This window comes from Lactuca sativa, chromosome 4, assembly GCF_002870075.4.
Source record: "Lactuca sativa cultivar Salinas chromosome 4, Lsat_Salinas_v11, whole genome shotgun sequence".
NCBI classification, from domain to species: Eukaryota; Viridiplantae; Streptophyta; class Magnoliopsida; order Asterales; family Asteraceae; genus Lactuca; species Lactuca sativa.
In genome coordinates this window covers 205082707-205109093 of record NC_056626.2, presented here as the reverse complement: position 1 = coordinate 205109093, position 26387 = coordinate 205082707, and the positions used below count along the sequence as shown (strand labels likewise).

Genomic DNA, 26387 nt, shown 5'->3' with positions numbered 1-26387 from the left:
CATACGCTAACAAAATTTTGTTGGATATTTTATTTTTCGAAAGTAGATCTTATAAAATAACCATTACTTTTTTCTCTTAAATTCATTACGAATATCAAATTTACGGTATAGAGTTAGATTTCGTAGTAGTAGAGATGACAGAAAAATACTATTTTTTCAAACAGTACATGCTTTTCCCTAATGTCAACTGCCATTTTCGAAATTGATAACTATTTTGAAGAAGATTTAACAAAATTTTAATTATTTTTTAAAAGACAAAATTGCAAAATTGGTCCTTGTGGTTTGCAAAAAAATGTGGATAGGGTCCAAAAAGTTTTCAACTTGAATGGAAAGTCCAAAATCAAGAATTTCCTTTGGTTTTGGTCCTTAAAAATTTGAAAAGACTATTTTACCCTTATTATTTCTTTTTTATATTTTCTTTATTTATTTTAATTTAAAAAAAGAAAAAAAAAAAAAAAAAAAAAAAAAAAGAAATGGGCCTACGACATTGCAAAAACCCACCTCACTACCTCACCTTGCATTTCTTTCTCTCTTTCTCGCTCATCAAAAAAATGTCGGCTTCATCGCCTTCATTCCCGTCAAGAAGCCCTAATGGTCGCCGCCCAAATTTCTCGTTGTCCCTCATCACCGGTAAGTATGTTACTTATCACCGGTAAGTATGTTACTTCTCATCGTTTTCACTCCCCATCTCTTTCTCAAACCAATGGATACACATATTGGAGCTTGAAACCTGCAATCACGAAACCTCGATGATTGGACCCAACAATCGGATATCGCATGTCCACCGTACTCTACTCCATTGCCAGTTTAATAAACACACCTCTGATGAAACCCCCTTCCTCTTCAGGAGGTCCGATTAAACTTTATCTATGTAACAATTTTTCTGGTGAACTTGGTCAGGTTAATTGAAAGTCTTATCGTTATATAGAACTTGTATTGAGAAATTAGATGTTCACATTAGATCAAAAGACGAATAAATTAGATGTATATGTAACAGAGAAATAGAGGTGAGTTTGCGTTTGAACTTGGTCAGGTTAATTGGGTTTTGTGGATTCCGGATTTGGAACAAGATAGTAGATTCCAGGTTGGGTGATTCAATGGTAAGGAGATATAGAAGCAAAGATCAGGTTTATGGGTTATGTTCTCCGGAGACGAAAACTACCAAGCATCGTGCTCTACTGCCACACGAGTTAACTCAGTCCTAATTCCTTAGGCGTTATAAGCGATCATCAATTATGTGTGTGTGTGTGTTGGAGATAGTTGCAGGTATCGAATCGTCAATTATGTATTATTTTTTAGTTTTCTGTATGTATGTGATTTGGTTTGGAAGAAAATGAGATGATGACGATCAAATGAGAGAGAGAGAGAGAGAGAGAGAGAGAGAGAGAGAGAGAGAGAGAGAGAGAGAGAGAGAGAGAGAGAGAGAGAGAGAGAGAGAGAGAGAGAGAGAGAGAGAGAGAGAGAGAGAGAGAGAGAGAGAGAGATCTTATTTTTTGTTTTTTTTGTAATTATTTAAATTCTAAATTAAATTAAAAACAGGAAAAAAGAAATAAAAATGGCAAAATTGACATTTCAAGTGTATCATGAACCAAATTTACAAGAAATTCCTAATTTTAGGACCAAATTCACAAAAAATTCCTGATTTTAGACTTTCTATGCAAGTTGAAATTTTTTTAAACCTTATTCCAGTTTTTGCAAACCGGACTAATTTTGCAGTTTTGTTTTTTTAAATGATTAATAGAATCCTCCTTAATAAATGAAGGGTTTTTTTTTGACACATGTCAATCTCTTATGAGTTTTGACACTTGTTATTTTGTGGTATTTTTAAATAAATGTTTTTTCCATTTGTTATTTTCTCATTTTTTAACTTTCTTAATTAACACATCATATTTACACCTTAATTAATAATTGCCTTAATTGAAAATAACCAATAAATTACAATATTACAACTCATATAGTATTTAATATGTTTCCTTTAAATTCAAATTTTAAATTTCAAATTTAAATAAATTTTTGTTTAAACCTTCATATTTAATTTTTTTTTTTTTTTGTTTTATCCACCCTGTAACATAGGATCTCATAGCCGCTCAGACACATATATACTTTTTTTCTAATATTATAGATGACTAATTAATTGCTCATTGCGTCAGTTTGGCGCGTCATGTGGACCATGTTATTACGGTGCGCGCCATATCATCGGCGCAAAACCCAACCCGATCAAAAGTCTTCGCCATTTTCGTCATCATTTGCATCGCCATAAACGTCTTCTTCTACTTCTTCAACCCACTTCGAACGACACCACTTTCTCAAACCTATAAAATTCCTAATTAGTTTGACTTATCCTTGCGATTAATATTCCTCCGAGCAAATTACAAACCCTTTCCGTTGCGATTAATCAGACGGCGGAGAATGGGATGTTTTGCCAGCAAGAGTGCTGATTCCAAATCCAGCCGCCTCTCTAGATGGCGTGCCACTGGCATTGTAGCCTTACGCGACGGAAAATTGAAGGTATTTACCCTTTAAAATTCAAAACTAAACATTGAATCCCCGAAATTCACTTTCTAGTTATGTTGTTTGATTTTTGTGTTCGGATTTTGCGAATTATCTTTAAAATTGAAACTTTTATGTTGATAAACATAGGGAAGTTGTGCAGGAAAGTAGTTATGTGCGATTAAATGAAGTATTGTCAATCTAAAGTAATAATACAAACAACACATCATTCACCATTACCAAAAATTGGTGGTTTATATGCTGTTACATCCACATAGAAATTGGGTTTCAGGTTATAGGAAGTGAAATAAACAGAAAAAAAACAAAGGATTCTATTTTAATTACAGTTTGCTTGTCTGTCTTTAGTGGAGGGGTTTCCTTATCATGATTTGGAACATGGATTCAAAGAATCAAACCATGGGGTATATTGTTTAATGTTTTGACTTGATGTTATATGTATGAAACAGTCATTTCCAGATGAAGTTCTAGAGCTGGACAAATCTGTAAGGACACTTGATCTAACACACAACAAATTAGGTAATTATCTTGTTTTTGGAATATCTTTAAGTTTTTCAATAGCATTTAATCTGTGACATATGTTGTTTCCAATCTACTCACCATTTCTATCTTGTGGCTAGTGCAGTTGATATCCCAGAGGAGATCAGCAAACTAATCAATATGCAGAGGCTGGTATAAACTCAACATTTGCATAATTATATCTGTATTTTCTTATAATTTGGAATTTGTAAAAAGTATGTGAATCTTATAGCTTTCTTTTAACTTTTAAGATTTCAAGATCTGACATAGTGGCACCTTGTTTTCAGATTTTAGCAAATAATGTACTTGAGCGTCTTCCAATGAATCTTGGGAAACTTAAGTCTTTAAAATTTATCATACTTGATGGAAATAAACTTACCACATTGCCAGATGAAGGTATTTTCCTTATTCACTAAAGCCAAATAGTTCTATAAATCAACCATCTCATTTACATATGTATATATGTGTTGGAAATTTGGTTTCAAATGTCATATATCTTAATTCCTTTTTTTTTTTAATATTCTTAAAATCTTTTGGTGTTTTTACAAAATGCTTTATGTGCTCAGTGGGCCAATTGGTGAAACTTGAGCGTTTATCTATCTCTAGCAACCTGTTAGCCAGTCTTCCTGAAACCATTGGAAGCTTGAGGAATGTAAGTGAATATATATATATATATATATATATATATATATATATATATATATATATATATATATATATATATATATATATATATATATATATATATATATATATATATATATATATATATATTTTAATATCAATTTTTTAGGAATGTAATTCTACTTTAATGTCATATTTCTGTTGTAAATTCATTACAATTTCTAAAAATGCAGTTGTTGCTACTAAACGTTTCGAATAATAAACTAAAGTCTCTTCCAGAATCTGTTGGGAGCTGCTTTTCTTTAGAAGAGCTACAAGCAAATGGTATTCTTTTTTTTCTTTTTTTTTTTAAAAAAAAAGTTTTCAAAGATTATGTCTTTTAATTTGTTAATTTCATGGTTTGTTTTTTGGCTCAGAAAATTCGATTGAAGAACTTCCCACTTCGGTTTGCAGTCTGATTCATCTGAAGTCACTTTGCTTAGACCATAACAATTTAAAACAGGTAGCTTATAAGTGGGTCCCATCTCAAACAGTTATCTTTCTTTAATGGGAAAACTAATATTTTTTTTATTTTTATTTTTTAAATTCTGTTGCAGATTCCTCCAAGTTTATTGAAAGAATGCAAGGTTCTGCAGAATATTTCATTGCATGGTAATCCCATATCTATGGATCAGTTCCAGCAGGTAAACTTCAAGTTTCATTTTTCTGATTCCGTTTGGTTGGATGGAATGCAATAGCAAAAGAACGGAATGGAATAGGTCATTACATTGCATGATCATATTCTGTAAGCACGAAAAACGATAAAATGTCTAATGAAATAGGCATTTGGTGTTTCAGATGGAAGGATTTGAAGAGTTTGAAGAAAGAAGGAAAAAGAAATTCGACAAACAAATAGATTCAAATGTGATGATCAGTTCTAAAGGTCTTGATGAGGGCGTTGACCTATGAAACCATGGTCAAATTGGCTTTGATTTCTTCTATTTGTGTTTGCTGTAAGTTATTATAAAGAGAATGCTACCTACTGTTGTCTATAAACTAAAGTGTGGAGTTTAATATGGTCAATTTCTAGGGCTTTTTTTAGATGTATGCCCCCTTGTGCTTAGTAAATATGAATATAACTTGGATAAGTTGATCCAATTTGTTGTAAATTACCTACGTGACTGTTATCACATATATAATTTTATATTCATGTAGATTGTAAAATCATATGAATTTAATGTTTAAACTTATAGATTAGAAAAAAATAGTTAGTCAAATAGTATAATAAAGCTCTAACTTTAAATATAATAAGACGAGTAAATGAAACATTATTGAACAAATGAGTTAATTGTGCAAAACATAAATCTAAAAAAACTATTTAGTATAATAGAAGTGTGTATTGTCGAGTAAAAAACAATCCACTCCAACCGTAAAAAAACACTTTTTGGGGTTGACTTGTAATATGGACCCCCTCAAAAAAGCTACAAACGAAGATACTGTCGTAGGCATATTTTGGACAACATAGCCATTTTGTTGCATCGACATTCAACAACAATGCAATATGTTTAAGGGCTTCCTTGATGTTGATGTGATTTTCAGTGTTTGCGAAGAAGATAACACCTTGTGAAAATATGTCATTTTCAATGATAAAAGAAATCGTTAGTTTATTTTGATAGGATCTTATGATTGCAGTATTGCAAAACATAAAACGATCATGAATAAGAAGTTGATCTAAATTACTTGTTTTTATTCCTTTAAAGCAAAAGAAATATGATACATGAAATGTAAGGAGGGTCATATCTTATTTCATTCTATGTTACAGAATAATAAGGTTTCGACTTTTAAATTTTTTTAAAGAAAAATCTCAATATTTTGGTCCAGTTTGGACAAAAGTCCCAAATTTTATTTTGTTAACAAAAAAAAAGTCTAGATTACTGGATAAAAAAATTCAAACCAACAATTTTTAACCAGTAAACTATTTTTTACCCAATTACCTCTACAAAAGTCATGTTATTTTGATTAGTTTATGAAAAAAAAGTCCTAATTTTCTTTATTTCAACTATTTTTTTTACGGTTTTACTAAAATTATGTTTGGGTGTTGCTAATAAGACGCCCCTTGGACACCCATTTATTTATAATAAGTTATTTTGAAAACAATGTAATTTCAACCAATAAAAATATTTCAAAATTAAATTAGGATGTCTATATGGTAAAATGAGGTGTCTTTTTAGTCAAACCCAATTTGTTTGTTGAAATTATGAATAGAAATAATTGTCATCTTACATATTACTAAAAGAGAAACCTTATGACATCATTTTAAATAATCTGGACCATTGATTGTATTTCAATCTTATTTTTTCTACCCTTAGATCAAATTGCTGACATCATTTTCCCCATATGGAATGTATTTAATTCCAATAAATGTTTTCCAATCATCAATCAATAACTTACATTCGTTGAAATGGAATATATTTAATTCCAATAAAAGCTTTCCATATTTTACATCTTGAATTTTCAGTTATGAAGATTTTAATATGGTCAATTTTAAAAACATATTACTAACAAATCATTTCAATCAAGGCCTTAATATCAACCATTAATATAAATCCGTTTATATTAGTAAATCCTTAATATAAAATCTTTCTTTTATTAGGAAATCATTAATACCGAAAAATCATATTCAAATTATCATATACATATACGATTCATCATTGAATCCGCGACTCACATTTATTTTCAATCGTTTCTTTTCTTCAAACTTTTTCCTACAACATCGTTAATATTGCTTATAACTTCCATCATCATTCTCTGCTATAAACATTCACTCTTGTGCGCTAGAAGGTGAGTACCTTCTTTCGCTTTTTATATTTTTTCGATTATTTTTTGTTCCTATATCAAATGTATGTATTCATATATTTCAATTTTCTTTGTCACAAATTACATGAAATCAGTTAACTACTTTTCTGAAACTTTTCAAATAAACATGAAAAGATATTAGGTACCTTTAACAAAACAAAAATTAACTATCTTGGGAGCTGACATTAATTACAAAAATGTTACTTTTATATATTAGAGATGATTATGATTTTTTTTTTTTAATTTTTATGTCATAAGAATCCAGTTAATTTTGGCATGATTTTAAAATATCATTGAAATTATTATGTTTTTGTATATCATATCAACCTACTTTTTTTTTATCTTCGTATAGTAACAATAAAATTTATTAATTTACACAACAAATATAGATATTTCAAATTTTGTAATATTATTATACCTTATAAAATACAACTCCCTCCAAAATAAATTTTCGCCAGTAATTTCATCCATAACTTCAACAAATTTAAATTTGTATTTTCTTTATATAATTTTTTTTTAATGATCCTGATTTTTTTTTCTCTAAAAGTATATCAAACATTTATGTCTTAGATAATGTTGCCCTATTATAATTATTATTTTCCAAAAGTATATCCGTTTAATGAGGAATTTGATATAATAAAGGAAGTGAATGTTAATTAAAATGAGATATATATTCCATAATTATTACATGAGTTTACTAAAAAAAAACTAATATCAAGGTGTAAACATTAAGCATTTTTAAAGTGAAATTTCAGAATACATACAAACGATGATGTTGTACAATGAAATATAAAATTGAATAGACTGAAAAAAAACACTATTAAAGCAGTCAATCTTGAAAATAACATAGTTATGAAAAATTATAAAGTAAGATAAAAATTATAAGATATTAGGAGATTTGTAAAAAGTACATTTAGTAAAAGCGTTACGGTTATTAGAAAAAATAAGACCGTTAAGATTAGTGAAAATACAATATATAAACTAAATTATCACAATAGTAATGAAATGTCATTATTTGATATTTCATATAATTGACAGATATATCAAATTACATTGGTGATATACTAAAATTATTCAAAGTTGCGTCAAAACTAATGCAAAGTTTTTGCGAACATTAAATAAATAAGAACAAACATAAAAGCTAGCATTTATATTTATAATCAATTTAAAATAAACCAATAATGATTTAGAAAAGAATCTCCATTGATGATATTCTAAAATTAAATATATATATATATATATATATATATATATATATATATACATATATGTATATATATATATATATATATATATATATATATATATATATATATATATATATAACATTTAACATTTTATAAATTATATTACATAACTTTATTTGAATAAATGAAATAGTTGTTAATATTTAATGCAATAGAAAAAATGGTATATTGGTTGTCAATATATGTTTAAATTAAGTAACATTATTATGCAAGGAACGTCTAATTAAAATGCTTATAAATATATAAATATCATAACTATACGAGACGAGGAAAGTCGTTCAACTAATAAAACAAAAAATGATGTCTACAAAGAGATCTTTCAATGATTATATATATTTATCGTTTTCAATGTATTTTCTACACATTTCAATAATACCAATAACCATATATTTTTTATAATTATTATACAATATCTATAAACGATTATATGTTTTTTTATGCGTTTCCCGCGTTTAACGCGGGCTATAATCTAGTTAAGCTTTAAAAAACTAATGATTAAATACATCTATCACCAATTATTTGCCACAAAACAACGATGTTATCATCATTTTCAACTCATCATTGTCCATATAATTTATTTCTCATACAAATTTATGTTACAAGTATTATAAGATATTTAAATTATCTGTTAAACACTATAGTACAATCTACCTAAAAGTTGGTTAAAAGAAAACCAATTGTTATGTTCGTATCAAAAACCATTGACAGGTGACAAACCAATCAATACAATAGTATGTTAGGTGAGACTATAAAAATTCTAAAGAATAATATGAGTTTTTGTGACATCCCAATTTTTGCGGCCAAATAAAACTTTTTTCTTTATGCTTATTTAAAACATTATATTCTTTTTAAAAGATATAGTAGTGCATTGTAAGATGAAATCAAAAACATTTTCAAAGAAACGCTTTCATTAATATTAAAAAACTTCGGATGTAAACACCAATATAGTAACATAAGCATAAACTAGTCATTACAAGCCATATAACTGTTTATTATTCTAATGGCCTTAAACTCCGTAAATCTCTTAGCATATTTAAAATCATTATCCTTGTGCATTCATACCGCTACCTGTTATACAAAGAAACTGAGTGGGTCGGGCTTAAGATGGTGACTACATATTTCAATCCAAAATAATATAATAATTCTTTCAAAATATATATTTCACACCAAACAATTAACATCAATTACTCATTCTCGTTATTCTCACACTCTAATCCTAAAATGATGATCTTAAGGGATCTATCCTACCAGATCATTGTAAGCAACGAGTAGATAGTACTACATTTGGGATTCTTCATCAATATAAGTCAATAAAGGCAATCATGGGCGGGGCAGGGGGTAGAGTACTTGAATGAACACTCAATCCTTTCTATTGGATAATATGATTCATTAACACCTATAGATTGCGAGTGTCAGTGTTGCACAAGATTGTGTATAATAGTCAGTGGTCGTCATTTATACTCTGCTAAATGACTAATCTCAGTAGTATAATAGTACAATGTTGGTCATGGGCTGTCAACATTATTTTGTCTTTCACACCATTTTTTCTACCACTATGATATAAGTATGATATGTAAAATAGATCAATACTTTATCAATATATAATTCAAATACACATAAATCCAATCAAATTACTTTACCTAGCATACATATCAAAATAGACACACGTAACGATTAAGAATTTAAATACTTAATATCTACGTATAAGATAAAAGTAACTATAGACTCACTTGATTGTATGTGAAAGACTTATTGTTAAGTCAGTGTTTTGTCTATCACTTTAGTTTTTCCTTTTAGAAAGCCTATAAACAAATATTACTAAATTTTAGTTATCGTTTGTATTATTTGTGACTATAACAACAATATTTTAATTTCATTCATCCAAATGAAATACCGAGTTCTATCAGATAAGGAATGACCATGTAAGATCATTCCGGAGGTAAGATCTGTTTGGTGTAAAGATGTACACTTTGGAAAATCAACTTTAAACACCTCATAGATCTACCGTAGACATCACTCCCATAAGTAGATCGATTGGTATAACGACTAGTATTATTGATAAATCTTATTTATAAATTCATAATAACGATTACGAACATAAATATATGTTATATTTAAAGCATAGAAAGCATAACTCAACTTATAGATTTTTTAGCGAAAAATTGGAAACTGCGTAGACAAAACTTTGATACCTTAAGCTCTTTTTATCGGCCTTTTGTTGCCCTAGAGCTTCACTAATAACACTTGAAATTTCATAATTTTGGCCTTCAGGTTTGTGGGAAAAGTTTGAGAGAGTTTGAAGAGAAAATCATATGAGAAACCAACAAAATCCATCCCATATATAGAGTATAGGGAGGTGCACCGCACCCTACGTGTCAGCCATCAGATGAAGCTGCATCGAGTAGAGATAGGTGGGGGGGGGGGGGGGGTCTCCAACGTGCCACGTGGAGAATTTTTGTGGAGCCACGCCGCATTAACATGTAGAATTTTGCTTCCTTCGAAATATCGTATCTTTTGCATACGATCTCTGTTTTCGACATTTTTTATGTTCTTGGTTTGTAATGACGAGTAATTGTTTTGGCTAAAAGCCAACCGATCTCCATTTCACTTTTTATGACACACATTGTTATATAGGGTTGAACGCGAAACTTCGAAAAATCATAAGTTTCTCATACGAAGTCAGATATTGACGTTCTTTATATTTGCAGAGTCGTAATCACGGTTACTACGAATTTGTTTAAATTTTTTCTCCTAAATAATCTTTTATTTTATTAGTTTTTAAAATATATTTTTTATACAAATATTATATACCATATCGTTTGTCTAAACTTCAAGCACACAACATACATATAAACGACTTTTATATAAACACACACACACACACACACACACACATATATATATATATATATATATATATATATATATATATATATATATATATATATAGGGTAAGGCTCATGCAAAAATGCAAACTATATGTGAAAATGAAGGAACCAATCACATATTGCCACATCAATATTCACGTTTTCTTTATTTTATTACTTAAAAATATTAATAAAGGGTAAGATAGTAATTAACAGAAATTAGTGATTGAATACGTTCTTCATATAAATAACCGCAAACAAAAACTGACGTATTAATATGAAATTAACTTCTTCCGTATGTTTATGATCGACAATATCAACTCCATTAAAATCATTGATTGATTTACTTACAATATCAAATTGAAGAGATGTCTAGTAAAGAATATGAAGATATTTGTTCTAGTTATTTAATTGATAAAGCAAAGGAATCTTCGCAAAATTTAACTATCGGAAATTCATTATCAACGTTAGATGATGTTGATAAAGGCAAGTTTTCATTCTGTATAATTACTATACTTTTGATTCTAATATTCAAAAATTATAAATACCTAACATTACACTATTATGTTACACATTCATTACATATATTTTTACAATGACACTGAAAGTTAATTTCAACCTTCAAAATGATGTTCATGATCCGAAGAAAAAAAAAATTAATCGTATGATTAATTAGTTTTCATTTACTACATATTTACATATAAATACTTATTTCAATATTAATCTTTCTGAATATTGGACAGGAAGTAATGAATCGGAAGACTCTTTCAATGTTTTAACTATTGAACCTTCAAAATCAACATTCAACAATGGTGATAAAGGCAAGTTTACTAAATAATAAGATGAATATTTATGATGTTATTATTCAATAATTAAATTTGACATAGAAACTGACTCTGAAGTTCAACTTTCAAAAGGAAATACAAGTTCAGCAGCAAAAGAAAAGGATAAAGGCATGTTTACCTACTTTATATTAAATACATAATTATGAACATATTTAATATATTTCAATATTCAGCTTTTTGAATATCTGACAGGAACATCTTATATAAATCAAGATGATGTGTACATTCCACATGTTGCTGCAGATATCATTCCAAAAAAGGACAAATTGTGTCCACTTTAAATGAAGGAATTGAAATGTACAGAAATTATGCCAAAGCAGCTGGTTTTGGAATTATATTAGGAACAACAACCAAATACGGAGATCAAAGTCTAAGGAAAAAACAAGTAAGATGCAACAGATATGGAAATCCAAAAAAAAAAAAACATTGATACTCTTACATCCAAACGTCTGAAAAAACAAGAAAGGAAATCATATTCTAAGGTCACAGGATGTATGGCAATGATTGGTTTTGACAGAAATGTTGCAACAAATAAAATCACCGTATATGCATTTGAAGACGCACATAACCATCCACTTACTGAATTTAATGAAGAAAACATCTGCTCTCCAAATCATCGTCTTAGTATTTTTGATCAAGAACTAATTGTTAAAGCTTCAACTATCAACATTGGTGCCACAAAAGCACACAAGTTAAGAGCATCATTAAAGGGAGGATATGATAATTTGCCAGCAACAAAGAATGATTTCAAAAACTTTTGGAGAGATTATACAAATATTGTTGGACCAAATGATGCTCAATGTGTTGTAGACTAGTTGATAATTCGCAGAGATAATTATCAAAATTTCAATTTTCAATATAAGTTGGATGATGATGTGCTAAATGCTATGTTTTGGGTTGATGAAACAGGAAGAGAAAACTACTCTAAGTTTTCTGATGTTATATCAATGGATGCTACTTATAGAACAAACAGGTAAAAATTATATTTATTAAATAATATTACATAAAAAGGGATACATTTTACAAATATTTTCAGGTACAATATGATATTTGTTCCTTTCATTGCAATAAACAATCATGACAAGACAATCAACGTTGGAGCAGACTAATATCTGATGAAACAATTGAATCATACTCTTGGTTATTAGAAGCTTTTTTGTCATCACATAAGAAGAAACCAACAATGATTCTGTCAGACATGGATGCAGCATTATCTTGTTCAATATCAAAGGTGTTTCAAGGATGTACTCACAGATTATGTATGTGGCACATAATGTCAAAAATGCCATCAAAGGTAACAAAAAATTTAATTTACTGAATTACATAAAGCTTATGAAAATATACTAATAAAACCAAATTTAACATGACAGATTGAAGCTGACTTAGTTTCAAATTCAGATTTCAAGAAACGCATAAATCAACTAGTTTGGAATATGAATATCAAACCATCAGAATTTGAGAACAAATGGGATTTGATGTTGAATGAGTTTCATTTGAAGGAAAATAAATGGTTGGCTGATATGTTCAACAAGAGAGATAAATGGATTCCATCCTATTTCAGAGATATACCAATGTGTGGACTTATGAAGACTACATCAAGATCTGAAAGTTCTAATTCCTTTTTCAATGTTTTCTCAAGTCCAACCAACTTACTTGTTAATTTTATGTTCAACTTTGACACTGCACTTTCAAAGCAGCGCCATGAACAAAAAAGATTAGACATTGCATCAAGAGATACTTCTCCACAACTGCTATTTCCAAATGAAAATTTGAAAATAGAAAAGCATGCATCATTGGTATACACACGAGAAGCATTCATAAAAGTGCAAAAACAAATAAAAAAGGCATTCTATCAGTGTTTTCAAAAAAAATCGGTTTTGATTGATGGTCGTCAACAATGCACAATTGTCTACAAAGAACTAAAATCAGGCAAGCGACCAGAATTTAAGGTATGCAATTATGCTACTTCATTATTATTTTAATTTAACATTATTTAGAATTTATAAATAAATTTTTGTAATAAAATTTTACTATTACTTCTTAGGTTTCTTTTGATGCAAAAGATGAAACAATTGAATGTGAATGTTTGCATTTCACATTTTTTGGAATCCTTTGTAGTCATGCTTTCATAATTCTTATAGATTATGACATTCCCATGATACCTGAAAAATACATTCTAGATAGATGGAGAAAGAACATAGTGGATATTGGTTTTCAAAAGATAAACCAAAAATGGAGAGTGTGCAGTACAGAAATTTCAAATCTCTTGCAGGATGCAACTTCTTTTTTTGAGAAATGCGTTGAATCGGTTATTCATGACAAAGAAAAACTACAAGAATTGGTGAACTCTCTTCAACAATTAAGTGAAACTTGTGGAAAGGATGTTTCTACAAGATCAACTTTAATTCCAATAAAAGATGTGATTGAAAATATCATTGGAGTTCCAACTTCAATTGATGTGAAAATCAAAGTACCAAGTGAGATAAAAACAAAAGGAAGTGGAAAGAGGAGTCGAATCAAAAGTGTTGCAGAAAAAGCAATAGCAAAATCACTTAAACCAAAACACAAATGCAAAGGATGCAACCAATTAGTCAACCATGATGTAAGAAATTGCCCATTAAATCCTTCAAATGTGCTTAGGCCTTTCAAAAAACATCAGTAATTTAGATTTGAATTTTAGATTTGTTTGTTGTTATGCTTCTCTATATTAAAAATATTACTATTAGTCGCTTTAAACGATTCATAAGTTTATTATAATATTTATTATGGATAATGTAATACTTTACTGTTTATATTTCATATATAAAAAGGTATATGAATTTATTATCACACATAGAAATACAAAACACAAATAAAATATGCTTCAAACGGCATTACAATTGAATATATAAACGAAAAATTATTTCAAATCATTCAAATAACACAAACCGCACTTTAACTTCATAAAATATTCTAATAATAACAAAAACATTCTACTCTCAATCATCATAAACATAATTCCTTTCATCATGAAAACCAATCATTTTGAATTACATACCAATTCTTTTTCCTTCAACATCTTCTCTGCAACTCTTTTGAGCATGTCTTTTGACAAATGTACAATTTTTATAATCATCTAATAGTGACTTTATATTTAAAACATTTACATACATGCAACAAAACTTCAGAATTATATAATACTATATAACCTAAAAAAATCTTTCATTTATTACTTAAATCTATTCATAAATAGAGAAGTCAAGTCAACTTAATTACAATAAATAAAAATCATTCTTTCACATAAAAACCTTTTCATCTAATACTAACTTTATAATTTATATTTAAAAAAAATTAAAGAAAAAAAAAATAATGTAAAAACTATAAAAACCTTTTCATCTAATACATTATTTTGACATGCATGTGTTTAGGTTAGTACGTAGCAGTTGTTGGTGACATTTGGAAATCGATTAGCTTAATGACTTATAGAACACCATACAGATGTTACGTTTGAAATGGCTAAGCAAGTTATCTTTGTCTCATTTGTTAATTATGACACTCTTATCATATCCTTTTTGATAACGTATTTTTGGATTGTTAAGGGAATAAGGAATTTGAAATTATGACACTTTTTTCGAAAGTTATTACTTAAATGTTTTCAAAAATCTTTCATTTATTACTTAAATCTATTCATAAATAGACAAGTCAAATCAACTTATTTACATCAAATACAAACCATTCTTTCACATAAAAACCTTTTCATCTAATACTAACTTCATAACTTATATTTAAAAAAACTTAAAAGAAAAAAAATGTAAAAAATATAAATAATAACAATATTATAATCACATTATAACCTACAAAAAAAAATTATTTTCTATATATCACATTAATAAAAAATGATAATATACACCGTTTGGTTTGATAAAATTCAAAAAAAAAAAAAAAATTCAAATTCATACCAAGATAAGGATTACCATCTTCAATGTATAGATAACATGATTAGCTAAACCTACAACCGCCAAAATAGACTATAATACTTTTTGAAGCAAATGACGGCAGAAAATTAATTACCTCCTCTACTTACTCCGATTGTTACCGCTATATATTCCTCCTCAACATAAACATAAACTTACAGAAGAAAAAATATACATTGATGGCTTCTGAATCATCCCTTTGGGTAGTTCGAAAGTCCTCGGATTATCTTGATCTTTACGACACATATGGTATGTTCTTATTGTTAAAATCATATTCTATTAATACTTATATAATCTTCTTTTCAATATTCATTCAGGGTGGGAAAACAAAAAGTACTTCACGATGATGCTACATCATGGAGGTACTTTCGAATACTACCCAAATCGCGAATACGATGGAGGCAAGGTTGACTATGTAGACTTCATCGAGGTTGAAACTTTCTCCCCAGAGGTATTTCATAGCATCTTAAGTTCTTTTGGTTATGATGTTGCGACAACATATGCATACTCTCTAGTCTCGTTTGCTCCCTTAGACGTTGGTCTAAACAAGCTTGCTTATTGGACTGATTTCATTAACTTTGTGAAAAAAGTTAAAACAGAAGGTTTTTTTTTGTGTTCAACAAGTTTATTTGGAGCATAATCAAACCACTGTTACAAACTTATTCCCAAAAACTTTAAACTTTGCAAGCAACAGTTATCTTTCCACGAAACTCTATTCAATAGTTGCATCAAATCCAAAAATTACTGTTTGGGAGGCCAGGATCATGCTTTTTGACAAATTCAACTTTTGGATAAATGTTGATAAACTCATTGAAGCTTTGGATTACACCAAATATCAAGTGAATCTTATGAGGAAGTAGATGAAGCTGCAAGGTGAAATGGTGGGAATTTGGGTTTTTTGGGTTTTTGGGTTTTTGGGTTTAAGTATATGGTGTTAGTATGAATATTTGGACTTTTATATAATATGTTTATGTGCTAAAACTTTTGGGATGACTGTAATGGGGACTGTAATATATTTTTAAATATTATATATGGTGGTTGTTATAAACTTATATTGTTAATATTATATATTATTGTTGATATGTTACTCTGAAAATTTTAAATATGATGGTTTTAAAAATTATAGATATTATGTATTTATATATGTTAATATTATATATGATTGTAAATATGTTAACTTTATAAAAGATTATACATATACAATCAAAATCAAAACCAAAAAAAACGTAGCCACACATTTCATATATTATTATAAACTTATGTTTGAATAAGTACATTACATTCAACCAAAACAACAACAACCAAAAACAAACACACATTTAAAAAACTTCATAACAAATTTTTCTACTTACTCATTCATAACCATTACTATGAATACTTCTAAATAAACATAACGACTTGAATTTTACTTCAACAAAGATATATCAAGGACCAAAAGCAGCTAACCTAGCTGCTATATTGATAATGCCTTCATGATACATTACACGCCTGTCATTTGAAGAAAGCTTTTGATAATCAACAAGAAGTTGCTCAACTTCATTTTTCATTAGATTTACTTCACTCAACAGAATTTTCATAGAATATCTTCTTCGAAGATTTCTAAGTTGCAAAATCTGCTCAACACTTTCCATTTTAAAACCACATCTCCATTGAGCTAAAGGACCACCTTTATAAGTTTCCATACGACACATCAAAAAAAATACCACAATCATTACTGTTACCTCTTGTTTTACACGTCATATATTGATCAACAAATTCCATTTCATACATAACTGAAAAAGCCATAAAATGTTTTATGTCTTAAAGATATCTACCAAACATATATTTCTGCATTTACATATAAACAAAAATTCAATATAAATTATAAAAACAATATATATAACTCATTAATATACTTAAACATTTAAACAAAAAAATACCAACAAACTTACCAGATTTTGAGTTAGATGTGGGTATGGTTTTTCAGAAGATCTATATAATATGTTGTCCAATATGACAGCTTTGCGATTTTTAAAATAAAAAACAAACACAAAGTAGTGACTATTTGCACATGCAGGAAAGAACACCTACATAAACATAAACAACTTCATAGTAAGATACAAAAACAAAATGAATAAAATTTACAAATAAAAACTAAACTTACCAAATCAATTCCTTTTAAATTTCTTCGTTCTTTAGACTCTCCCAAACAATGAAAAACATTTTCTTTAAAATTCTCGTACACATCATCATATTTACATGCTTCACTATGCATGTATGCAGGATCCTAAATACAAAACAACAATTCATTTAACATCATAAAAATATACTAACAAATACTATACGTACCAATACTGCTGTCTTGAAGAAGAAACATGAAGGAGTGTCCAAATTCCTAGCTCTCTCATCATAGTTCAACACTTCAACAAAACAATCAATAGTCCCAGAAAAAAGAAATTCTCCCGGATATAAGCTCTCAAACATGTATCTTTCCCCACGTTGTCCATTTATGCTATGAAAAAGATCATCCCTATTAAAATAAAAATAAAACACATTAAATTAAATATTATTCAAATATAAAAATATATATACATATACACAACCACATTACGTTGGATTCCCACATAAACTGAATAACCAATTAAACTTGATATTCTCCTCCTTCATCAAATTACTATCAATCTCAACAGCTCGTACAACAAATGGAGACCTAAGCACTAGAGGTAACGTTTGACTTCTCTTTGGTCTCGATGAAATCATATCTTTCTCAAGAATTTTAACTTTTTCCGTTTCATCGCGAGACTTAGGTTCATTCCCTTTGACTGAGTCAGAACTTATTCCAACAGAAACAAAATTCTTACTAACATAACTATCAATACCTGGATTCACTTTTGGAGGAGTATACATATCATCCTCAATTCCTAAATTAAAAGAAGGAATACCCTCAACTACACACTTTTCCTTATGACCACCCTCGCAATCCATAGGCAACTTAGTTTCAACAAATCCAGATTTCCCAAACGAATTTGCGATCCATATTTATTAACAACAATACCTGGACTCACTTTTGGAGGAGTATGCATATCATCCTCAATTCCTAAATTAAAAGAAGGAATACCCTCATCTACACACTTTTCCTTATGACCACCCTCGCAATCCACATGCAACTTACTTTCAACAAATCCGGATTTGCCAAACGAATATGCCGATCCATATTTATTACCACCAACGCTGTTGTTAATAGACTGCCCAGCATCTCGAAATTCATTAGACTTATCATCACAACTACTGCTTTTTCCAGATGACTGAAAAGCATATTCGCATTTATAATTACTATGACGAAAAGCTTTATATGCAGAACATAACTCTTTCAGCTTCAATCCATAAAACTCTACTATTTTCAAATTTCCATGCATTTTAAAGGCTTTATCCACTTTCTTAGACATATCTACTAAACACTACTTCATTTCTGAATGAAATTCCTGATAACAATAAAAAACATAACAAAGTATAATTAATATCTAAAACTTAAATTTTAAACATAAAAACAACATACAAACAAAAAATCATTTTCACCTTCAAAAATACACAATTAACATTACTTACTAAAATTGATCCTCTAGAAACTTCATCAACACTTTCCACTGTAGCAGTTGGTCTACCAAAACCTCCATTAGAAATTTCATTCATTTCTCTCACTTTCAACTGCTCTAAAGTCCAATTATTAATTACTGGATATCTTCTAACCATTAACATTTGCCTACATTGAATCCTATCAACATATAGTAACTACAAAAAAACAAAAATTAATAACAAAATATAAATATTATAAATATTTTAAAAATATTTACTCAAGTAACATTAAATGACATACCGTTAGGAAGACACTACGACCATTGAAGAAAGTCTTAATATCACTTCTACCCCAAATCAACTTTTCCTCTTTTACACAATTTAATACATATGTACACCAATCAAAATTATCTAACTTATATGATTCAGACAAATACGGTAGAAGCTTCAAATTACATGCACCTTGTTTGTTACATGATCCAAAACATGTACATACAAGAATAACAAAGTTTGCAACAAACACCATATCTGCTTCACATCGTTCTATTATCTTGTACACAACATTATTTGGAGTAATTAAAGACAACGGCTTCTTGAATTGATCTTTCCATATTTCATACCATTCCTCATTACCTCTTAAATCAACACTATTTAACTGATCAACCCCCATAGGCAGCCCTAACACCCTATTAACATCTTCCCTTGTAACCAAAATATTAGAAACCTCAGTTTTAATAACCATCTCTAAAGGATCAAACGAATCAACAACAAAATAACATAATTTTGCTGGAATACTTTGAGTTTTCATGTCTATCAATGATCCAAACCCCAAACTCCTCACACATTCTTTTTGCTTATGATTCATTGAATTCACAACACCATATATAGAATGAAGAGAAACACGAGAATACAATGACTTTATTTTAGCACAATTCAACTCCATTTTCTTTTTAACTTTCTTATCAGCTATCTTATCCACCCTCTTCACACTACTACTGGAACCATCCTCAAAATCAGAATCACTAGAAAACTCTACAACAAAAATATCAACATACCAACGATGTAAAATAATATAAAAACATTAATAAAACATAATCAATAAATACATTACACAATAAATAAGTAACATTATATTTAACTTTACCTTGTTCGGAGACAAATGTTTTACTAACTTTTCTAACACTTGTGTTAACCAACTTCTTGCTCCTTGTAATGCTCCGAACTTCAAAATCAGAATCACTTACATAATCTAAATTATGTCCAACAAAAAAAAAATTATAATCTACATTAATAATAAACTTAAAGAATAACCACATTATAAACACTAACCTTCTGAATCAGATGATTTTGAATTTAATCGACCAAACAAACAATGTTTTCTCTTTTTCATCGAACTATAATCAGACTAACAAACATTATTCCTTGGCTTTTTCTTTTTCCAAGAATTACTAGATGAAATGTCAATTGTCTTCTTCATAGAGTTACTGGAATAAATCTCAATTGGACTCTCATCATCTACACATGAAGTCATAACAAAATCAACCCGAAAATAATGATAACATAAGTCAATTTGAAAAACATTAACAACAACACATCATAACTTACTCTCTTTCTTAACTTCAACAGATAGAAATTTTTTCCCTTCTGATACTTCATCATCATCTATTTCTATAGGATTATCACGAGAGTTAACCATGCAATCAACTTTCACCAAATTCTCATTTAAATAATCCTTCTTCCTGGAAACCATTCGTTGTGATGCAATTGTAAATTTCTTCATGAGTTTCGAATTCGAACTTTGCCTATTCCTGTTCACCTTCGCATCTAACAAAGCTTTAAACGCAAACATTATGTTGAATAATGTTGAAATACATAATCTAATATAGATAAAATTAAAAAAAAACCCTGAGAATAAAATTTCAAACAACAGAAACGTAGACCATCAAACAATTACGCATAAACGGTTACATCAATTTGAAAAACCGACAACTCACTTCTCAATGACGGTTAAACTAAAAAAAAAACCTACATATATAAATTACATTTATAACCTTTTAATTAAAAAAAATATAAAAAACAAACGATTACGTGTGAAATAAAAACAACTACTACTCTTATACACATGGTTGTTTCCTATTGGTTCTTACCTTTTTCACATCTTACACTCATTTTTACACGAACCCACTATATATATATATATATATATATATATATATATATATATATATATATATATATATATATATATATATATATATATGAACAATTCTTTTTCATTCATTCATATGAAGTTTTATAAATATCAACCGACATAAATATAGATTTTCTAAGAAATACCTAACAAGAAACATAGACGTTACAGTTTTATTCTTAAATCTTAATCTATATTGAACAATTCCTCTATGGATAAAAGTTATATTCTTCTCTATGGAAAATAATGAGTTAAAATTGATGCTAAGGTTATTGTTTTGGCAAATAATTGGTTATAGATTCTTTAATCCTTAGGCTGAGAGGTATGGTCACTATATCCCCACTAAAAAATTTTGTCACATCTACGCCATGTCATCTTCATTACATGTTCGCTGCCACACATTGAAAATTGTTACAACTCCACATTATTTATTTATTTATTATTTATTTTTTTTACATTAGATTAAGCAATCATACTGTAACCGTTAGACCATTTCAAAATCAAGAAATCCTATTGAGCGTAAGCATGTGTTGAGAGGCCCACTTAACATCACACCTACTTGCCGCTGGGGCGATATTCACTAACGGACATGTCCGTTACGTAGGGTTTCATACGTGGGTTTGTATACCATACCGGATGACCTTAGTTTATGAAGTTTAATGATGTTTTTCCTATTCATAATTTTAATGAAAAGGTAAAAGAGTTGAATTTAAAAAAAAAAAATTAAGATTTTTTTTCTTAAAGTTGACCAAATAATGAACTATTTCTGGAACAGATTAAAAATAGTTACTAGTAAAAAAAACAATTAAAATTTTTTTTTATCGAGTAATCAAAACTTTTATGTTTACAAAATAAAATTTAAGAAGACCAAAATGGAGATATTTATATATTTTCTTTTTTTAAAATTTTAAAAGTTAAATATTGTGTGTTTAAGCCACTATTGATTGATCTATCCGGACCTTTGTGTCAATTTTATTTCTATTTTCTATCCATATCAATCTTTTATTTATTTACTAGTTGTGATACCCGTATAATATACGGGTTGATTAAAACAAAATGGTAATACAAATGATTAAACAAGAAGTTTTATTTAAATTTGAAATTTGAAATAAGTATAAATTAAAAAGAAAATGAAAAAATTAAATTAAAATTATGTGTTTAGTTGTCAGACCCGTATATTAAATGTATTAATTATAACAAAATTTTAAATACAAAGGTTTCAATTGTAAATTTATTTAAAATTGAAATTGAAGTTTGAAATTTGAAATTAATATAGTTATTATGGTATGTTTATATGGAAACTAAATTAATGGTATATATTCAATAATAATAAATGAAGTAAATGACAAGTGGAAAATAAATATCTCAAAATTATGATAAAATGACATGTGACATAATGCATGAGAGTGTGACAAGTAGCAAAAAAACATTTATTTATTAAAGACTAGGTGTGAGACCCATGTATTACATGGGTTTAATTAAAAAAATAAATATAAAATTTTAACAATTTGAAAAGTTTGAATTTATAAGAAAAATGGGAAAAAATTGAATTATTAAAATTAATGAGACTTTAATGTATTGAATACATTACATATATAAATTTTTTCTAATAAATACTTTACATATATATTACCTTACACATTAAATGTGGAATTTTAATTTAATAAAATGAAAAATACAATAAAATGACAAGTGGAAAATAGAAAATATAAAAATTCTAGAAAATGTCATGTGTCCAAATGAATGAGAAGAGGACATGTGGCAAAAAAACCTTCATTTATTATAGTAGACTAGGTGTAAGCCCCATGTATTACATGAGTGTATTTAAAATAATTAAATATTTATAAACATTTGAGAAATTTAAATTTATAAGAAAAATGAAAAAAATATTGAATTACTAAAATTAAAATGTTTTTTTTTTAATTTAAACAAATCATTTAGATAAAATAATCAAAGCAAATTAATCACATTTTATTTTAGAATTTTGAAATTATAAGGAAAGTCAATTAATGAAATTGGTATGCATTTATTATTAAATTTAAATATCATATGAAATTTAATAAAATAGGAAAACCACAAATTTACATATAGAATAAAAATTAATTCAAAATAACCACAAAATGAATAGAAATGTGACAATGGCAAAAAAAAAAAAACCTTCATTTTCATTTATTAGAAAAGATTTGTATGTTTTCTATAATTTTGTTGGTCTTTTGTTTTGGTATAATGTATGTTGGTGTTTCTTTAGTTTTCTTAATTAAATACCTAAAATACCCCATCAAAGCAGTTGAAATCACCAACCGTATTGTGTAATTGCGAGTAACTATAGACCCATTTTGGTCATTTTGTTTCTAATTTTCAGACCACTGGTTACAAAATATCGCCGACCGCAGCTTTACCTTTTTCGTGCAATTCGTATCCCTGTTTTCTTAAATCTCTTTCATTTAACCCTAATTCCCAAATTCAATATCGATTCGCTACCAACTCTCCGGATTTATCACGGATTCTTTCGATTCTCGTCTTCGGCTATAGATCGAGCTATTTTTCAAAGCCTGCCGTTGTGTCAATCGATTTCTAGGTTAGGGTTTCAATTTTTTGTTGTCTTTTCATCAGATCTGTTAGATCTATCATCCCTTTCGGTGAATCAACCGGTTTCCCCTTGCAGATAGTTTTGTATTTGTCCTATTTTTCCAGATCTTGATATTTTTGTATTCTCGATCCATCTAGAGGTTGAGAATCGACTCTTCGTTTCTTATTCAGCCGTTCGATTTGTTTTGTATTAAATTCATTAAACCGTAGTGTCTCGTATATATGATTTGTTCAAATTCCCGTACTTTGTGAAATTGGGGATCTAGGGTTAGGGTTTCTTTGTAAGTTTAAAAATTTATTATAATCGATCGATTATTTTTACTTCAAATTAGGAATCTTGCGTAACGTTCTCCTATTCAGCCTGTGAGCTTCCGTAAAAATAAAGACAGCTACTGTTTCAACTACATACGAATTTACTTGAGAGGTATTTATTCAAAGCCCTTTAATTTTCCTAACCACACAGTTCTTTACTTATTCAAATCCTTCCAATCCATACGCATTATTTCCCGTCGTTTTATTTTGATTAATATTTTTCTTGATGTTTTGGTGGAAAATAATTTTCTTTAAAAGAAAATGTGTTTGGACATTTTATTTTATTTTATTTCTTCGTCTGTGACTTTCCACGTGCGGTTTCAGATTCTTCTGTCAGATTCATTGAATTACTAATATGCCCCACTCCTTTAAAATTAACACTCCAATTCAAATTTCACCTCAACACCAAAATATTTATATTGTTTTCTTTACCCATCAATTTTCTTGAAAGTCAATGTATTGTATAACAAGAATTCTTGAAATTAATAAGTTTTTGGTTCCATATTTTTCAAGATTGACATATTTATTAATTATTACATCATCATGCAGTTAAAACATGGTGCAAAAACGACATTTAGCAGAAAAGGAGTATGATGTTTCACCCAAACACTTGAAGTTGGAACATAGTTGTGAATTACTTCCGTTTTTGCAATTTACTAAAGAAGATGCACCCTTTTCATCAGGTGGGTAGAGAGTTTCTGTTTTAAATTCTTGAGTTTGTTTCAAGTTTTTTCACTTCAATGAGAATTCTCTTGTGAATTTGTAAAGAAAATTGTAACCATGTTTGTATCTAGAAAAAAAAGATTGTTTTTGACTTATCCTATGACCTATGATATAGATAAAGATGAGGCTTGCTTCTTTAAACCAATTATTGAAGTTGACTATGGATTTCTAAGTGACAAATTCACTGATCATGATCCTGACACCACCACCAAATATTACGATTATACCCTTCCACATCGCCTTTCCACCTCATCATCATCAAGCATCACCACAAGTGAAGAAGACTTAAAGTCAGAGCAACCACAAAGATTGTTAATTCAGAAAGAAAACAAATATTCTTACCTTTTACAACACCCCCCTCTAAAAAAAACCCCAATTGGACCTCAATATCAAGCTGAAATTCCCGATTGTTATGAACTCAATCCACAACATGATGACAATGAGATTAAATTCATCGGATCTTGTGTCATCCAAATGCCTAAATCTTTAACTTCACATGACAAAACTGTTGGAAGAGGAAGAACCGACTGTTTCTGTAAAAACACCGGGTCCTTCAAATGCATCCAACAACATATTAAGGAAGCAAGGGAGACACTAAAGGGTACAATTGGAAACAAAAAGTTTGAAGATTTAGGGTTTGGTAACATGGGAGAATCAGTTGCTAATAAATGGAGTGAAGAAGATGAACATTTGTTTCATGATGTTGTGTATTCGAATCCCGTGTCATTCGGTAAAAACTTCTGGAATCATCTTTCAGAAGTATTCCCTTCACGTTCAATTCATGAGATTGTTAGCTACTATTTCAATGTGTTTATGTTGCGAATAAGAGCAGAGCAGAATAGATTTGATCCAATGAATGCTGATAGTGATGATGATGAATGGCAAGGGAGTGATGAATCAGAGGAAACAGACAGATGTGATTCCGGTGAACGTCGGAATGGAATTGAGGATTCTGTTGTCGATGAGTTTTTTGAACCCTCGGATCATAGAGTGTGGGATGTTGGTTATTTTTCATGTTCAAGAACTAAAAGTGATTTCTTGCCAACTGGAAGTATGATTGAAGAGGTGTTTGGTGTGGAATCTTGGAACTTTGATGATGACAAAAACTCAAACTAGTAGAAGACTCGAGTAAAAGCATGTCCAATTTTTTGTTGTACATTTACCTTATTACCCTTGGTTAGCATTTGAGAGGTTAACTTATAGGGTTTCGCCCATCTGTTTACAAATTGTGGGATGAATTTGTTGTATAAGAAGATAGTAAATAGTGGGGAAAATGAAAATTGAGAGTCAAGATTTCAGTGAGAATTTGTAACAGGCGAATACTTAATGGAAGTTTGTTTGACTCATGTGGCTTTTTTGCTTTCTAGGAGTGTTAGTTTTTCTTTTATTCGAATATAATTTGTGTTTAAAACAAATTGTATTATTGATGTTTTCTGTTTAAAATTAAAAGCATATGGTACAATGAAGGATACAAGTTTTGTTTTTGGGTAGATTCAAAGCATTTCTAGTGAGAAAAACATGTTTGACAACACATACCCACCCAATCTTACCCGTGAAAAAAAAACAAGTAGATATTTAAACGTAGGAAAGGGTTTAGAAATATTTTAATTGGGGGTGTTTTT

At 28.8% G+C, this 26387-nt stretch overlaps 4 protein-coding genes across 7 annotated transcripts; all 4 read left to right on the top strand.

Annotated features, from left to right (window-relative positions):
• Positions 1 to 522: 522 nt before the first annotated feature.
• LOC111918509 (plant intracellular Ras-group-related LRR protein 7) lies at positions 523 to 4854 on the top strand. Of its 2 annotated transcripts, XM_023914173.3 has the most exons (10): positions 523 to 1266; positions 2151 to 2508; positions 2958 to 3027; positions 3134 to 3180; positions 3315 to 3423; positions 3594 to 3679; positions 3885 to 3975; positions 4068 to 4153; positions 4248 to 4334; positions 4489 to 4854. In XM_023914173.3, exons 2-10 carry the CDS (start codon positions 2410 to 2412, stop codon positions 4597 to 4599), a joined length of 786 nt encoding a protein of 261 aa, XP_023769941.1. In that variant the 5' UTR covers positions 523 to 1266; positions 2151 to 2409; the 3' UTR covers positions 4600 to 4854. The 2 variants fall into 2 exon arrangements, with proteins under 2 accessions (XP_023769941.1, XP_042757224.1); XM_042901290.2 differs by lacking the exon at positions 523 to 1266 and having other exon boundaries at positions 2054 to 2508.
• Positions 4855 to 11846: 6992 nt separating this feature from the next.
• On the top strand, positions 11847 to 12554 carry LOC128133571 (protein FAR1-RELATED SEQUENCE 5-like). Its single transcript, XM_052771064.1, has 3 exons — positions 11847 to 12251; positions 12309 to 12418; positions 12482 to 12554. The coding sequence occupies exons 1-3, from the start codon at positions 11847 to 11849 to the stop codon at positions 12552 to 12554; spliced, it is 588 nt and encodes a 195-aa protein (XP_052627024.1).
• Positions 12555 to 12643: 89 nt separating this feature from the next.
• Positions 12644 to 14107, top strand: LOC111918553 (protein FAR1-RELATED SEQUENCE 6-like). Its single transcript, XM_023914206.1, has 3 exons — positions 12644 to 12739; positions 12816 to 13394; positions 13490 to 14107. The coding sequence occupies exons 1-3, from the start codon at positions 12644 to 12646 to the stop codon at positions 14105 to 14107; spliced, it is 1293 nt and encodes a 430-aa protein (XP_023769974.1).
• Positions 14108 to 23520: 9413 nt separating this feature from the next.
• On the top strand, positions 23521 to 26111 carry LOC111918489 (uncharacterized). Of its 3 annotated transcripts, XM_023914157.2 has the most exons (4): positions 23522 to 23719; positions 24063 to 24154; positions 24592 to 24725; positions 24881 to 26111. In XM_023914157.2, the coding sequence occupies exons 3-4, from the start codon at positions 24599 to 24601 to the stop codon at positions 25879 to 25881; spliced, it is 1128 nt and encodes a 375-aa protein (XP_023769925.1). In that variant the 5' UTR covers positions 23522 to 23719; positions 24063 to 24154; positions 24592 to 24598; the 3' UTR covers positions 25882 to 26111. The 3 variants fall into 3 exon arrangements, with proteins under 3 accessions (XP_023769933.1, XP_023769925.1, XP_023769917.1); XM_023914165.2 differs by lacking the exon at positions 24063 to 24154 and having other exon boundaries at positions 23521 to 23719; XM_023914149.2 differs by having other exon boundaries at positions 23523 to 24154.
• The last annotated feature ends 276 nt before the right edge of the window (positions 26112 to 26387 follow it).